This window comes from Leptodactylus fuscus, chromosome 7 (genome assembly GCF_031893055.1).
Source record: "Leptodactylus fuscus isolate aLepFus1 chromosome 7, aLepFus1.hap2, whole genome shotgun sequence".
In the NCBI taxonomy this organism is placed as follows: Eukaryota; Metazoa; Chordata; class Amphibia; order Anura; family Leptodactylidae; genus Leptodactylus; species Leptodactylus fuscus.
In genome coordinates this window covers 21626280-21643828 of record NC_134271.1, presented here as the reverse complement: position 1 = coordinate 21643828, position 17549 = coordinate 21626280, and the positions used below count along the sequence as shown (strand labels likewise).

Here is a 17549-nt window from a genome sequence, read left to right as displayed (position 1 = left end):
TCCAAAATATTAAGTCAGAAAAAAAAAAATGTACTTATACTATACCTATAATGCTACAATAGGGATTAGGTATAAGGCAAAGGACGTACTATAGCATAGTAATAAAATAACAATTTGTCAACGTCTTAAAATATCCAGGACATCAATCTATGTGTCCAGTGCTCCGTACCTTAGCTTGGAGTTGGATAAAAGGGGTTTCCCATTAGTATAACCCTATTGAAATTTGTAGGTAAGTAAAAGTTAAACAGTTTTTGCAAATAAAGATTTTCTCTCAACCATCTCACGCTAGATCGGGCTGTATGAGGACCCAAAAGATGAGAACCTGTCCGGTTAAAGCTACAAACATAGACTATAATGGGGTCCACTGGGTTTCTGCCTGGTATCCACCATTGCAGGACTTTTCTCTCTGCCAATTTTAAGTGTAATCGGGGATGGCGTCTCGAACGCTAATTTGAACCTAGCACTAGTGGTCACCGTGCTTTGTCTTGACCATTTGCCGATACATACAAGCAGGAATGCAGGTTATCTTCTCATGCATGTTGTATCCCTGATAGGGTTGAGCGATTGGGATCGGAAAAGATCGGATTCCGATCGGCGATCAAGTAAATTTCACGATCGCGATCGGAATTCCGACCCGATCTTTTCCAGTGGGATCGAGATCGGAGGTTATCTCAAGATCGGCTCAACCCTAAAAGTGACTTTTCCCATAGAAAAGCATTGACTAGGGTTGAAGATCGGGATCGGAAAAGATCGGATTCCGATCGGCGATCGAGCAAATTTCACGATCGAGATCGGCTGAAAAATGATCGGAAATCGGATTTTAAAATCGATCTTGAAATCTCAAGATCAGCTCAACCCTAATCCCTGACTGATATCCTATCCGCTTCCAGCTCTGTGCACTGAATAATACAGGCATCAGGCTTACATGCAGGGGCTGACTGCTAACCCCCTACCTTCAGATATTTATGGCCTAAGGATAGACCATGTTAAAAAATACAGAAAACCCTGATAGCAACTAAGGAACTATAAATATTGTAAAAGTATTCATATAATAGGTACATGTGAAGGTTATAAGCATGTAATGTATGAAAAACATTGTTATCCTTAAAAGCTGAATGCTAGATATTGTTACTTATGCTTGTAACTGGAATATAGTGATACGTAACAAGATGGCACCTGCAATTCAGAGTGGGATTCTTTGTGTGCAGGAAAAACAAATGCTTGGCTTGCTGCCAGAAGACAGTTATATATGGAACTGCTTAAACTTTCTCTTTCTGTTTGATTGAGATGTTGTAACATCTCTGCCTGTTCTGGTCCCTGCGCCGCCCTCTGCTCGCGTGCTGCGACGCGGGAAGCGTTTGCAGTTTGATAATTTGCTTGGAGTTTTTAGTTGCACTGTGTGAACATTGCTCTAGTTCTGTGATTGTGTTTGCACCACACCCGTCTTCTGCCGTTGTTGCCTCTGTCCATTCAGTGGTTAAATTTTGTCTTGCCCTGTGATTGACAGCCTGTCTTCCTGTCAAGTCAAGGGAGGGTTCATTCTCCCCTACTTAGTCTTGGCTCACATTCACACTGGTGCCGGTTATTGCCTTGTGCTTGCTGGCTTCTCTTGCGGTTAATTTACTTGTATTCTAATCATTGACCTCTGGCTTTCCCTACTGACTATTCCTTTGGACTCCGATTTGGCACTGCATTGCTCAACTGTTACCGAACCCTGGCTAGCTGACCTCCCTTTGTTGTTGTTCATCTTGTCTGCGTTTTGTGTATCACTTATACAGGAAGGGAATGTCTTCGTGGTTGCCGCCTATTACATAGGATAGGGCCTGGCAAGAGGAAGGGACAGTGGGGGGCTTCAGCTTAGGGCTCACTTTCCCTTGTGCCCCTTCCCCCAGGGCTCGCCGCAGTTTCTGGGGAATTATCATCTGGCTATTCCCTAACAGATGTATTACACCAATCAGGAATGAATACAAAGACTTACATTGTTGTTATCTCTCTTCCTTTCTCTGTTGCTATGCTAACCCCACGTTACCTTCATAAACTACTTCAGTGTATTTCCTCCTCGGCTGAGAGAGGAACTAATCCCAACATTGTGTGTCTGGTGTCATTTCCTTACTGCTGGCACTCAGCCTCATTAATTAGGACGACGACACTTACCAAGGATTATTGGTCATCAACACGGTCTCTGACCTCATCACGTACATCTAAAGAATTATTATTACCTGTTGTGGTGGACACAGTAGAAGTAGTAGTGACTGATGTTGTGGTAGGTGTTGAAGTAGGACACATTTGGTAATATTCCTTTTGTGTTCCATTTTCACACTTGATCTCGATGCAAACTTCATTTTTTACAATTGTGGTTATGGTTTCACCTTCTTCATATCGTGTTCCGTTGATGATACAGAAACATTCTGTAACCCAAGTACATAAAGAGAATGACTAACTCATGGTACAATACTAAACAATCGTGTAGAAGATACCGCTATGTGTTTTAATAGTTGTTGAATTCATACAAGATAACATATTGGTCATACTTTTATTTTTTCATATAAATATACCGCCATACTGTGTCAGCATTAATGTTTAGGTGCGGCAGTCTTGTGTGTGGAGATACTCTACTGCTACTACTGTTTATAGGAGACGATCTGTTGGCTATCGTGGCTCTATTAATAAGGACAGTTTAGTAAACCATCCTAAACCATAAAAGTTCAACAAAACCCTCATAAAACATAAATATACTAAGCCAAAGATGTTACAACTAGTATTGCAATCCGTCTGTAATGAGAACAACCTACCTGACCGATCGTAGACGCAATCAACCTTTGCTTCTGGGGTACAGACACTGAAACAGAGCACAAATACATTGTTACACCGTTGTCACCGTTGACAAGTTAAAGGCACAGATACTTGGTGGCATTGTTTTAGTGTTTATTGGACTATTATTATATTATTTCTCATACTGTAAATGCATATAATAAACATTTACTTGAAAGGGTTGTCCAGGCAAAAATGGAGAACTCTTTTAACATTTAAATCAGGAGGGGTTAGTAAAAAAAAAAAAACCATACTCACCTGTCCTCGTTCCTCCAGTGTCCTCCCAGGACTCCCGGTTCTTTTGCTCTGGTGGGTCTCTTCTGGAGTTGTGCTGAAGCCACTGATTGGCCTCAGCAGTCACGTGACCCCTAAGGCCAATCCGTTGCCTCAGGAAGACGACCTGTGATGTCACAGGTAGTGACATACAGGACCTTCGCTGATTGGGCTCTGTGGTCACATGACTGCAGGAGACACTGTTGGAGCAGAAGAACTGGGAAGCGCGGGAGGACATGGGGACAGGTGAGTATGAATATTTCTTCATTTTATTAACTGCCTTCAGCTGATTTAAACATTAAAGGGGTTGTTCATTTTTGTCTGGACAACCCCTTTAAACACTTCCACGTATTGACTACCCTGTTTCCCCTAAAATAAGACATCCACCCCTTCACCTCCTGGACCACCTACAACTGGCAGTCATGCCGGCGCTCCGCTAAGGAAGCGCCAGGATGACTGTCGATTGTCCCCCTCTCCAGCCGCTACATGAGACATCCCCCGAAAATAAGACAGGTCATATATTTAGGAAGATAATTTAATATAAGACACTGTCTTATTTTTGGGGAAACAGGGTATATACTTCTGATTGATGTACCCTTAAATCTGAAAGGATATAACAGTATTTCTTTGCAGTATTAAAGAGGACCTTTCATGTCCTCAGCACATGAGGTTTTATATATCACTAGAAAGCCGAGAAAATGGCTGACTGCGCCCACTGCGCATGTCCCTTGGCCATTTTCTTGTGGCTTTTCTCACACAGCCACAGGAAAATGGCAATGGACATGCACAGTAGGCGCTTTTTGAAGAAGACGTGACGGGACAAGGAAGAAGAGGCGGAGGAGACGAACAAGAAGAAGGTGGCGCTGGAGGTTTTCTCGAGCACAGGGGACGGCCCCAGTGATGTTTGAGCGCTAGACCGCCCCTAGTGCCGAGAGAAAATTAATTAGAATATGGACGAAAACCGGGACATCTAAGGAACGGCGGCGCGGAGAAGACATCTAAAGGTAGGGGAAGAATAGGCTATTCCTATGTGGATTTGGCTTAAAACGGGATTCTAATGTTAGAAACCCTTTAATGGAAATCAGAAAGGAGACCTAAGATCAGTAAGGGTGTCGTGTGGGGCCCTTCATGGGCCCTGTGTCAGCTGCAATCTCTCTGTAATCCACACTGTGATCTGTAATGGTAATAGGCCTCCTAAGGGAGCTTTCACACGGGGCAAAATGGCTCGGAACTCAATAGAGTTCTATGGGGAGGCTTTTTAACCGCACAGATTCTGGCGGCAATCTGGCACGGAATTCGCGCAGAGTCACGCCATAACCCGAGCCATTTTGCCCCATGTGAAAGCTCCCTGAGGCTCCTGGACCCCAGGTGCGAGTGCACCCTCTGCATTCCTTGGACAGTACTGATTCTTACCAAGTGGTACAAATCTCAGTAGTGGGCACCTTATCACCAATCTCATAGTGAGTATTGTTAATATAACAGCCACATTGCTCCTCGGTGACACACAGCTTTTTTGACTCGTCATATATAGGCCTGTCTTCTGGGCAAGTAGGGTAACAACCTAAAAAAAAGCAGATTATAAGGTGAGTTAAGAATGAAGTTACCCGATTATCACTAATAACATCAGTCGTAGACAGATATGCAAAATTCCAATATAGATTATGTATCATTTCCACTAGCTTTTTAAGACGAAAACTTTATATGTTTTTTACTATACGATGCTGGAATCAGGATGTCCTTATACATTGTACAGATTAGACCAATGACTTACAACATATATCACTACTGAACAGTTCTATGAATGACGTTTTGGCCTGCACCGCAGCTTAGTACTTACCTTCCAGATAGGTAATGGTGACATTGGTGTAGACGTTGTTAATGGAGCGGCATGTCTGTATGCTGTGGTTGCCACATGGGTGATAATGCCACTCACATTCATCCTTCGGGTTGTAGTAGTCACAAAATATGGCTAAATAAAGATAAAGAAAGTTTCTTGTGAATTTATTGCTCACGTGTCTTTACAAATCTCAAATGCTGTTTTATGTAGATAACAGATCTGTACCGTATGGTGGTTGTCCTAATAATACCTACAGGTGAACTACATACCAACTTTGTAATTGGTAAAATAGGCACAGTTAAGAAGTCCCCCTCCCAAACTGGCAATAGAAACTAATCTCATGTAATACAAGTGGTGTCAATATGTGGTGATGGACTTATGGAAGGAAAACTTGCCCTTAAAGGGATTGTCCAGGTAATAAAAAAAAAAATTCCAAATCAACCTTGGGCCGGTGAAGAAAAAAAAATCATCCTCACAGGGTCCAGTCCTCCCGGTTGTCTTCAAATAGAAATCCCCGCCACACGTAACTGCTGAGGCCAATCAGTGACCTCAGTGAAGGGCATGTGACATCACTACCTGTGACATCCTGGGGTCTCTTCCTGAGGCTGCTGATTGGTCACATAACCACTGAGACCACTCAGGGGTTTTAGCAGAAGGGATCGGGGACGTCACAGCGAGCAGTTTCACTATGAGAAGACACCGAGGTAGGTGTACCCCAGCCTATTTTAAAAATATTCTTTTTGCCTGAACAACCTCTTTAGCACCTCCTTGTAAGAGATGGAACCTTCCATAACTTTTTGATATAAAATTAGAGGAGCAGTACATTGGGCTTTAGGCTTTACATCTCCATTCGGGTTTCCTTTCAGGGAGTCCACTTTGGGACTCCCGGATGGAATCCTATCCACATAAAAAAGCGGTTACCTAATGAAACCCGCGGACCCCATAGACTACAATCGGGTCCGTGTAGTTTCCACATGAAAAATGCGGAGGAAAAAGTGCTGCTTTCAAGACTTTTCTCTCCACATATTTCATTCGGATCGGAGAACAGACTGGCCAGAACGCAGATGTGAACTGGGCCGTAGAGTTTTATGAGTTTATTACAACTGTATACAATATCAGTTCATGAGGCTTTTATCTCTATGGAATGATGAATTGCCATCCCTACTACACACTGGGGCCAATAAAGAACTTTCTGCCAAATCTATGTGTAAACAATGTCCTGAAGTAATGGTAGCTAATGATTTACTCACGGCATATGTCGGGTGTCCTCCAGTAGACACAGGCTCCTGCTTTGGTACATTCCTGAGCATAGGCAGCGACTGCGGTACAGAAGCATTCACAGTCTCCGCCAGTGTCACATGAGCAGGCGTCATTCACACAGGCCTCGAAAAAGGGTTTGGGATCAACCTAAAATAAGTCGAGTCAATCAATTAGAATTTTGAGATTTTGCATTATTACAGAAGAACACAATACACAATACAGATATGTAATTACATAAGATTTCTCTTGGCTCAAAATATCTCAAGAAAAGTGGCAGAAGATAACTAGTGTTGAAATGAAAAAACAAGCAAACTGTTGATACTCTGTCTGGAGACATATTTGCTGTATGTTTTGTATATGTGGTCACCCAGCGATCATAAACCAAGGCGCAGTCTGTTGAGGGTTTCGCTAGCATGTTACAATAATGCTTGGAATTAGTATTATGAGAAATTGGAGTCCTTAAAGGAATGGTCCATGATTTTTTTTATTTATGGTCTATCCTTAGGATAGGCAATAAACATCTAATCTGCAGTAGACTGATCCTGGGTTCACACCAGCGCTTGTGGTAGGTTCGGGGATAACGTTTCCCTCTACATATGCAAGCATCACTTTTCTCTCTGCATTTTTCACCCTTTTCCAAACAGAAACCACACTTACCCCATTGTAGCCTATTAGGTCCATGAGTTTCCTAAGGTAACCGCTTTTTTATGCGAATCAGGTTTCAATTCGGGTGGCCCCAAGCGGACTCCCCAAACGCAAATGTCAACCTAGCCTAACTCCTCTGTTTGGAGGTGTGTACACAGTCCAGACACATTTCCAAATAGCTGATCCATGCAGCGGCTGGCTGTCAGGCCTAAGGATAGGCCACAAGTAGGGTTGAGCGATCGTTGTCGGAAAAGATCGGAATCTGATCGGCGATCGAGTAAATATCGCAATCAGAATTCCGACCTGATCTTTTCCAGCGGGATCGAGGTCGGAGATTATATCAAAATCGGCTCAACCCTCAAGTGACTTTTCCCATAGAGAAGCATTGACTAGGGTTGAGGATCGGGATCGGATCCCGATCGGCAATAGAGCAAATCGAATTTTGAAATCGACCTTGAAATCTTAAGATCGGCTCAACCCTAGCCACAAGTAAAAAAAAAAAAAAAAATCATGGCCAACCCCTTGAAAGAAACTTGGTGAAGGTAAGGGTAAACACTATGTATGCATAAAATTGTTCACACATTCTGGTCTCATCTGTTTACCTTGCTATGGCAGACTTGGAAGACTTCACTTTTGATAAGTCCACACTGTTTTTCTGCCCAGGAATGGCGGTGTGGGTTTTTTTTACAGGGATCGATGATTTCGGTGCTATCAGGACAGGTGGCATCCACCTTCCAGCTGTTCCCAAAGTCCAGCACATTCGAGACTTGTAACATATGACTGGTCGTAAAGTCATTTTGTGAATTGTCATCAAAGTTTCCACATAAGCCGCACAGTTTTCCCTAGAACGTAAGAAAAAAGCGGTGGTGAGGTAAGAGAAGAATGAATACAGTACTAGCTCATATGAATTATTTCCCACTAAGTTGTATATCCTATAAAATCCTTATATGTATATCATTGTGCTGTATGGGATATTTATATTTAATATGGTGTATCCATGTTGTTTGCATTCTAAAATCTGAACATTGACTATTATCTACTTACCTTGTACGCCGGTGACACCTTGATGAAAATGGTGGTTTTTCTATCCCAAATCAGAAGAATTCCATTGCTTGCTTCAATGACCATGTACATCCCGACTTCACGGGTTAGGTAGGTCACATGCTTCTTACCTTCACCTACTGTTTCCTCTATGTGCTTGTCTGCTAACTTCAGGACAGTTTTCTGAAAGATGCCAGAAGGGGTAAATTTTACTTTCCGTTTCTACGTGGGGCATTGACATTCTCCATCTGAATTGGGTCATTTGTTCTCATTAATGAATATACTCAATTTATTAACCAACTAAATGATAAATCAATGTAGTGTATTTTATTAAAGTATATAAACTCTCCAATGGACAATTTTCTAATTTATCTAAAGGGGTTCTTAAGGATTAGAAAAACAAGATTTTTTGTTTGTTAGGGAAACGTGGCCACGCATCTCCATAGGTTGTATGTGGTATTTCAGCTCCCTCTACCGACTGAGCTGTAATATTCACCTGTGGATCGGTGTGGTGGCATTTTTGGAAGAAAACATTTGGAACGAGTAGTGGTTGGCCTAAACGTTCCAAAAATTTTGGGTTCCAATGTATCCAAACTTTTTTTTTTTACTTGAATTGCTAAAATAGTTGTGTTAGAGATCTAGAAATGGATTAGATAGAATCATAGGAGCCCTCAGAGCGTCATACACAATTTTTTAAACCAATTTTTTGTACTTCCGGTTCAGGCTCATACTGAATCAAATTTTTGGCCTGAAACAACAAGCCCAATCCTAAATCGAACCTTGAAAAGGTCGCTGATCTCTAACCTTTACCAAACCTGTAACGCAACCTTATCAGATCTTTACGTTAAACTTTTGCTAAGAGTCATATCAAAAGGATTGTCCAGCCTTTGGATATTGATGACCTATTGGTAGAATGGGTCATCCATATCAAACCCAACTATGGAAGTATACAGGGCAGGGAGCTGGAAGCATTCAGCTCTGTACAATGTGTTCTATCCATGCCAGGTACTACAGCTTGGCTGCCATGCCAATGGTAGGATGGATATCTCCTCAACTATAAGACTACTATTTGTGAATGTTAAAACCAGTTTTTTCACATATGTGGGATTTTTTGCACATTATGTTATGTTTTTATTGACTCAACATGAAGAGTTTGTATAAAGTTTATATAAAAATCTGGCCACATGATGACAAAATAAAACTACTTACCCCTAGGAAAACTTTTATAGACTTGGAACAAGTAACTCCAGTGGTGCCACATGGGATGTTTTCTGTGATAATGCTGAAGTTGCCTGTGGAATGGTTTGGACCACAATAATCCTGCAAGTCAATAAGTGACATGATTGGTTTCCATACTGAGAACACAGGAGTTAATCTCATACTATTCTGCTCCACCTTCCCAACTGGAGACCTCCTGAGCTTAGCCAAGATGGCACAACTTAATAACCTTTCAGTCCTGGTACACACAGAGCAGAGGGTGAAGGCTCCTGCTCCAGCCAGTTTTCTTACAGTCAGACAGTGAGGAGATGGGGGAAGAGGATGGGGAATATATCTGAAGTCATATCGGACACGTAGGAGATATTTCTTTACATATTTCTCATTTTGAATTATAATATGAGCTAAATCAAAGGGAAAGAAGAGATCAATGGAATATATGAACTTGATAGATACCAAGGAGGACATAAATACCACCTTAGATGACCCTCAGGCTATTTCTATGTCCAATATCTACAGGTCCTTAAATATCTACAGAAGAGTCATGAATGGATTATCACCAACCAATAGCAAACGAGACGGGTCCAATTTGGGTTGGCTCCATGTTTTCAGTGGTCCCGTAACACATATATGTCTACATGGGGTATGTTTCAAGTACAAGACATACTGTTTTCTGTATTATTGGTCCGCCCATTCATTTCCCTTGTTAGCACATAAGTTACACATTATTCTGATGACGTTTCGACAACACAGTTTATAGTTTACATTTTTTACGTATTCTTTTACATGTTTCCGCCCTGTTGTTAGAGATGAATAGCGTGGATTTGTATTGTACTGTATGTATATATTTCTTAGAAAATAGTTACTTATATGATTGAGAGAAATCTCTCACCTACACCTACTAAATACGACCCCACCTTCAGCTAGCACTGATCTCCATTCTAGGACTATGTGTAGGAATCCCAATGTATCACAAATGCCTTGTGTTATGTTATAAAGACCAGTGCGTGAAAATATCTCATGTGTCATATTAATACTGTCCATATTATTACATGAACAAATACTAGATAGTCCTAAACAAATACTAGGCCTGGCTGGTGTTTACTGGTGTAGATAGCTGCTATATATAGTTAGTTACAATTGCATTACTTACCTGGGCAGCCACAAATTCACAATTTCCATCAAAGTCATAAAATTTTTCATCGAAGGTGATATAATGGCCACTTCCATAAATTGTACATGTTCCATAGCAGACCTCATTGCTACACGTCCATCTTCCTCTCTGACATAAGCTGTAAAAATGAAGATGACCAATTGGTGTGATCCATATAGTGGTGCTTTAATAATATCGGACTGTATTACTGTATGAAGAATCATATAATAAGGGGTATTCACACGGAGTAACGCCAGGCGTGTATCACAGCCGTACACGCCAGCGTTACGGCAGACTGACGAACACTTCCCATTCACTTCAATGGGAGTGCTCGTAAACGCCGCTGTTACGAGCGCTCCCATTGAAGTGAATGGGAAGTGTTCGGCAGTCTGCCGTAACGCCGGCATTTACGGCTGTGATACACGCCCGGCGTTACTCCGTGTAAATGCCCCCTTAGATACACGCTAGGCTCAGAAAGTGATCTTATCCTCCCGATTGTGTGGAAATCCACACGAACACAGAGAGAACATATAAACAACCACGGAGATGTTGCCCTTGATCAGATTTGAGCCCAGGTCCTCTATAGAACAATGCTAAGCACTGAGCCACCTTGCCATGTTGTGGAGAGTACAAAGGCTACGTATGGTTGGCCTCTGGTTGACAAAGGTGAATGTATTATGGAAACTATCTCCTGGAGAAGGGCAGGATTTCAGCTTAAGATAAGCCCAAAGTAGATGGATTATTCAATTGTTATCTATAGGAGATGTCACTTCAAGCCAGACATTTCCAGAGCAAATGAAGGCCCATTTATGGAAGGCATGGCCATGCCATGTCTGCTAGAGTGCCAACCGTTCTCCTTTATGGAGGGTCCAAATAGAGGCACGGTGCCCATAGGGCATATGGACAGGTGTTGTCTTTAAGAGACCAACTTGTCAAGATCTCATGATTTGTAAAAATTATCATCGTAGCATCATACATTCCTATTAATGAAAAATATTCTAAACAATAGAATCAAAGTGGTCATAACTTAGATGTTTAATTGAATTCTATGAGAATGGATTTTAACCTGGATAGGCCGTCAAGTTGATATCTTTAGGACCCATCAACAAAATGCAAGGGTTGCTTCTCCACTGCAGCACCCAGCACCGCTCACGTACATGTTGCTGTATCTGTAACATTGCCTTCCAATGAATGGTGTTGAGATGTAATACCAAAGAGAGCTGCCATGTTGGGTACTGCAGTGAAGGAGGCGCTGTGCTCTGTTCTGCTGATCATCAGGGGTCCTATCTTCACATGATAGTTGAGGAACTCTATTACAGAGTTTACATTAAAGGTATTGGACCTAAATAAACATTATACCCTATCCACAGTCTTGGGTCCTTCTGATCACTGGAAGCCCAATGTGACACAAAAAATCAAGAATACAGCTTGGACTTGTCTAAAAGAGACCTCAGACTACTTAAAATGTACATTTAGCTTTACAATATATGACATTGGCTATCTAGTGTTGAGGTTACCATGTATTGCAGTCCACTTTGACCTTGGTTCCATGGGGGTAAATATCTTCATTATGGACACAAGGGCATCTGTCTTCAGGGACACAGCCACCATCTCCATCATCTAGAAGTCCATCAGGGCAAACACATCCAGAGATGCACTCTGTCTGGAACTGTAATAGAAGACAGACGTCTTATACAATGCTTCATAATGTCATTTTACAATACACGTAATAATATTTTTTTTAAAAAACACACAACGTACGTATTCAACTCCCAGAGTCTTGCAGCTCTTGTGTACTTTGGCTCCTGACTGGGCCTTGTTACAGTCAAAGTAAATTTGTCCCTCAGGACAAGCTGTAAAGAGACGTTGGATGAGTTTTTGGTATATATGAAGCATATCTATATCTTAAATGGGTTGTCCTTTGGCTGTGTCCTGTATTACAGCTTAAGTGCATGGGCCTGAGCTATGATATTGAATACAGCCTATGAACAGGAGAGGTGCTATATGGGTCCCCAAGGACAGAATTAGATGTGGTAGTCAGAATTTGTAGAAAAAACATTGTAATATTTTCTTACTTTCATTGACATGGGTGGTACAGGTAAGTTTCCCATTATGGCAGGAGCTGTTTTAGAAAATAATGGAAGATATCATTAATAGCTACACAGCAAACGTAAATGACATATTTACACTAGGTTCACATCTGTGTTCCGATTTCCATTCGGAGAGTCCACTTGGGGACCCTCCGGATGGAAACTTAATTTGCTTAAAAAAGTGGTTACCCACGGAAGTCCATGGACCCCATAGACCAGAGGTGCTCACACTTTTTCAGCATGTGAGCTACTTCCTAAACTGATTAAGACAAAAGATCTACTACTCACTTCTTGTGGGCGGGGTCGGGCGGGCTTGTGGGCGGGGCGTGTCTGTGGGCGGGGACAGCGCGGAGCGTGACAGCAGGAGACAGCGGCGTTCTGTGGCTGCCCAGGGATCCCCGGTGTCTGCTTTTTCACAGCGCAAGCTGAGAGTTATCTCTGGACACTGGCAGGCTGGGGCTGTGGCAGCCCCAACTACCAGTGTCCGGAGATGACTCTCAGCCTGCGCTGTAAAGCAGCAGCACCCTGGCCCCCTCCATCCCTAAGAGCGGGGAGTGCGTCATCCCTCGAAGCTGCTGCTGCCTGGCCTGCAAGTGTCCGGAGTGCTTGTTCACAGCACAGGCTGAGAATCAACTCTCAGCCTGCACTGTGAACAAGCAGACACTGGGGATCCCATCGCGATCGACGTATTGGGCACCCCTGCCATAGACTATAATTGGGTCCCCTGGGTTTCCATCCTGGTTTCTGCAAAGGTGCTTGATGTTCTCTCCACATTTTTCAAGCGTATAGAGGAACGCAATCCCCGAATGGAGAGCCAACACTGGTGTGAACCGAGCATGTTATGTTAAATATTTTTTGCAATTTTTGTTAGGACCATAAAATATAAATGCATACTATTGTGAGAAGGGACAAGAACAAATGAATACAAAGGGGAAAATATGGTATACAGAATATAGAATATACTGAAGGGGTGCACTCTGATGGTCTGAGCAGTCAGTAAAATTTTTATTCTAGCCATAAAACCGCTGGGACACAACCTATCATAAGAATGGTGATACCTTGTACCCTCATCTGAAAGAAGCAGCAGTTTTGCCACTCCATTCAGGGGTACAAGGACTGCCATTCTCGTGATCAGGCGGGGCCCCAACAGTTGAAAAAGTTGATGCTATTTACCTCTGTTTCATACGACCTCTGAAATTCTTAGCCTACAGATTGCTGTCCTATTTGTCAGTGGCACCAGGTATATAATAGTTTTAGGTTTCCTTTGTAACACTACAGTTCTATGACGTATTCACTATTGAAGCCACTTACCAACGCTCGTCATTTTTGTAGACTACCCCTAGTGGCTCCACATATGTGCCTTGGTAATAGCAGGAACAGTCAGATATTTTCACACATTCGTCCTTCTCATTCAGATACTGCCCAGCTGGACATCCACAGCCATCTATTGGGGTGAAAACGGTGGTACAAGCCTTCTCTCCCTCTGCTAGGGATTGGCATGTTGCCTGGCATGTGGTCAAGTTATACAAATAAATCTGAGTCGATGGACAGGAACCGATGTCATTGTCTGTAGGGGATAAAAGGGGAAAAGAGAAGTTTCATGTTTTTGAATTTCACATTAGATTGGTTTTATTGAATATATGTGCGACTGCTTGAGGACGGCGCTCCCATTCACTTCAATGGGAGCACTAGAGATAGCCGAATGTTGCAGTTCAGCCGTCTCCCATTCACTATAATGGAAGGGCCATCCGCCATCACCACCAGTTATGGCTACATTTGGGATTGGTAGTGGCCTTAGTGGTCATACCGCAACCGATCAGGAATTTATTGCTAAATAGTATTTGTGGCACAATACCTTTAATAAAAAAAAATAAAAATAATGCAATGTAATATATAAGAGAAATATTAAGGAAATCTAAAATAATTAGATATTGTAGCAAAATGCAAAAAAAAAAAAAATACTTGAACTCTTCTCATCTATAAAAATCTATAAATATAATCTAGAGAGTAAGAAGGGAAAGCCGAAGTTCCTCATGGGTGTTAACTTTTATAATGCTCCACCCCTGAGCAAACTAACACATCATCAAACAAAGAAGAAAGTAAATGGACAGTAGACAATGTATTGGGAGGGAAAAAAACATGTATGGGATGCATGAGAAGGGGCTTCAATTCAACAAATTTTTTATGGATCCCGTCACCTCTCTGTTTGCCCCTACAAAGAGTAAAACGTCTATAAAATGAGTTGCTCTTACCACAGACTCCTTTCTTCCATCCCCACAGAATGATCCCTTTCATGGCACAGGCTCTGACATAAGAGGATAGGGCTGCACACATACAGTGCTCACTGTTCTTACAGCTACATGAGTCATAGCGACACCTCTGGGGGTGAAAAAAATAAGATAAAATTAAAGTAAGCAGAACACAAGCGCATGAGCTTGAGACTGTACATACAACATGATGGCAAACCTTGGCATAGCTGGTAGGGTCTATGGTAGAATGGCACTTGGCAAAGTGAGACTCAGGATCCTCCAGCCTAGAACACCAATAGTCGGCATAATTTTCTGTAAAATAAAGTGGGTGCTAAATTTATGTATTGAATTTTACTGAAGTAAATACAGTAACATAGTAAATGAGACTAAAAGAAGACACAAGTGCAATCTATAACCCACCAGTGTTGACCCAGAAGAAGGCAAAAAAACCCCAAAAAACACGAGGTTGATGCCAATTGCCCCAGGTCGTTGACAAATTTCTTTCCTGACTCCAAATCCAACAATCATTATAAAATCTTTGATGAACTTACCCAAAAATCTAATACCCAAAACCTGTAATATTTTCCTTCCCAGATAGGCATTCAGGCCCTGCTTGAACTTGTGCAACCATGCAATGAGTTAGCACATAACACAGTCTATAGTGCGACTCGGAGAAAAAAAACATGGAGAAATATACGTATTGTAAAATTATAATGTGAGCAGAGCCTAAGGTCAAAGGTAGAGTCAGGATATCTGCCAGTCTCTGCTGGAGGTGTAACTGTTGACTTGGTGCCATTTCTCACATTATCTGACATTACGAATCAATACAACCTTACTCATGAGACATTACTAAAATGGTAAATAAGATCTGAGGCCCAAATATGACAATTACACATCCGTCCGTTCAGTGTTAGCTGGGAGGAACTGATTATGGGATCAGGACTTTGATGGCCTCAGATCGATGATACGGGTGAATTCTCCTTTCTTCTCCAAATAGCAATGTTTTTATTAGTGCTTTTTTTTTTGCCGCCATTTTTGTAACCATTTCATACGCCAAAAGTGGAACGGGAAATATAAAGGCAGGACTTATACTTATCCTTCCTGCTGGATCTACTGGATCAAAAAACTACACCAATACGTTCAATATAATTTTTGTAATAAACATTGTGACCCAGATTTACTATTGTGATTAAGACTAGATGACTAGATGCTGTCATGAGCACGAAACATATTTGGCAAATTTGGCACATCTTTAGTTCAAGTGAAAAAAGTGATGTGTTTCCAACCTGTTTTTTTCCCGCAGAGTATTTTTGCTAAGTTTCACTAGGCGGGGCCTTAGCCTAACTATTAGTAAATCGGGCCTGTGCTTTAATCAACCTCTTGAACTCTATCAGGGCTGTGTCATAATAAAATGTCTCCACAGTGAGATGAATTCTTACTGTTCTCGATGCTGAGGCTACATGGATCTTCCAACCAGTCAGACACATCATGACAATTGGCCTGGATCTTCCAGGTGTTGGCAAAGGCTGATGCTGTGGCTTCTACAAGACCTCCGGATGTTTTGAAGTCATCTCCTTCCTTAGAGTTGAAGTTTCCACAAAGACCTAAAGAAGACAATGAATTATTAAAGCCACTTGGAATAAAAAAGAATATGACAATAGAAAAATATAAAAACTTATGATAATAATAATTAAAAATCTTAAAGGGGTCATCCAAGTGACACTTACTGTTCCTCCCGCTTCCAGTGCTAAGCCATGTGGTCAAGTCAGAGGAAAGTGAGACTTGACCACATGGCTTCCACTCTATACCTGTTTACCGCCTTACATCTGACGTACTGAGGAAGGTCTGTGATACCGAAAGGTTTTTGGTGGATGTTTATTTTGTGGACACAATAAATTTATAACGTTTGGAGATCAATTTGGGGTGCCAGAAATTTCTTGTCTAATGTGTATATGGCAACCATGTAAGCAAATCTTGTCATTTACAGTCTACTCATTTTGGGCTAAAGAGTCCAGTGGGTGGTCTTACTCTCCGTAGTTACACATGTAAGCCGTCAGGACCGCCCACTGGACTCTAAAGCCCAGAATAAAAATGACATACTATTACAATATTCATATTAAAATCTATGAGATACCAACTAGTGCAAAATGTCTATCACCTTGTCTTGCCTTGTCTTGGCTCCATCGTGTATCTAAGCCTCACTGACCTTTTAGTTGTCTTCTGGCAGACTTCTCCATAGTGATGTATAGCTGCATTGCTGGTAACAGCTGTATCTGCATTTGTAGGCCATGAGATGCTTGAACAACTATATAGTTTCCAACGGGCTTCAGGATTGAAAAACTGGCTGTAAAGATAACAGAGAGACCCTGATAGTTACCATGATACTGAGATGCCAGCAAGCATAGGAACCCCTGCACCCATTCAATGCCATACTGGTTTCCGATCTTACCTGTGACATGAGGCAAGGTTATCTTAAGCTCATTGAGAAGGACCGTGCTATCTGCCTTGAAGACCACGACCTAGAAGAATTAAAGGTGAGTTGGCTTTGCTCTTCTTACCAAATTATAAGACACTACTATCTATCAATATACATTACTTACATTCTTCTTGTTGTCTGTAAGGAGTACAACAGACTTAAGGCAAGTCTCTCTTTCCGAAGAACTGCAAGGCGTCAGCTCTCCTAATATAACGTGGGAATCATTGCTACGACCCTGTAAGGAAGAATAACCCATCATAAAGTCAGTTCAATTGGGTAAATGGCTCCAATGTAGTGACAAAGAGATGAATGACACAAGGTGACCGGCTTTGATGAAAAAAAACACAATTTTGTGATACTCCGTTTGGAGTTGTTTATGGCATACATGTGTACATGTGACCACCTAGTGTTGTAATGTGAACCAAAGTATGTTTTGGGTGTGTTGCAATGATGTATTAGAGGGGTTTTCCCATAAACATAACCATATTTAAATGTGTAG

At 41.7% G+C, this 17549-nt stretch overlaps 1 protein-coding gene across 2 annotated transcripts in view; it reads right to left on the bottom strand.

Annotated features, from left to right (window-relative positions):
- Positions 1-17549, bottom strand: part of LOC142213095 (mucin-2-like) — a 71409-nt gene that overhangs the window by 42031 nt on the left and 11829 nt on the right. The window contains exons 10-28 of one of the 2 annotated variants that reach the window (XM_075281259.1): positions 17175-17285; positions 17024-17093; positions 16781-16918; positions 16014-16178; positions 14792-14886; positions 14578-14704; positions 13637-13892; positions 12311-12357; positions 11997-12088; positions 11753-11904; positions 10236-10374; positions 9077-9187; positions 7871-8050; positions 7429-7668; positions 6172-6328; positions 4922-5053; positions 4498-4645; positions 2793-2839; positions 2220-2408 (exon numbers count right to left, since the gene is read on the bottom strand). In XM_075281259.1, coding sequence (XP_075137360.1) covers positions 2220-2408; positions 2793-2839; positions 4498-4645; positions 4922-5053; positions 6172-6328; positions 7429-7668; positions 7871-8050; positions 9077-9187; positions 10236-10374; positions 11753-11904; positions 11997-12088; positions 12311-12357; positions 13637-13892; positions 14578-14704; positions 14792-14886; positions 16014-16178; positions 16781-16918; positions 17024-17093; positions 17175-17285 — 2596 coding nt within the window. Of the gene's footprint in view, positions 1-2219; positions 2409-2792; positions 2840-4497; positions 4646-4921; positions 5054-6171; positions 6329-7428; positions 7669-7870; positions 8051-9076; positions 9188-10235; positions 10375-11752; positions 11905-11996; positions 12089-12310; positions 12358-13636; positions 13893-14577; positions 14705-14791; positions 14887-16013; positions 16179-16780; positions 16919-17023; positions 17094-17174; positions 17286-17549 lie in introns of those variants that run through there. The other variant, XM_075281258.1, reaches the window with a different exon arrangement.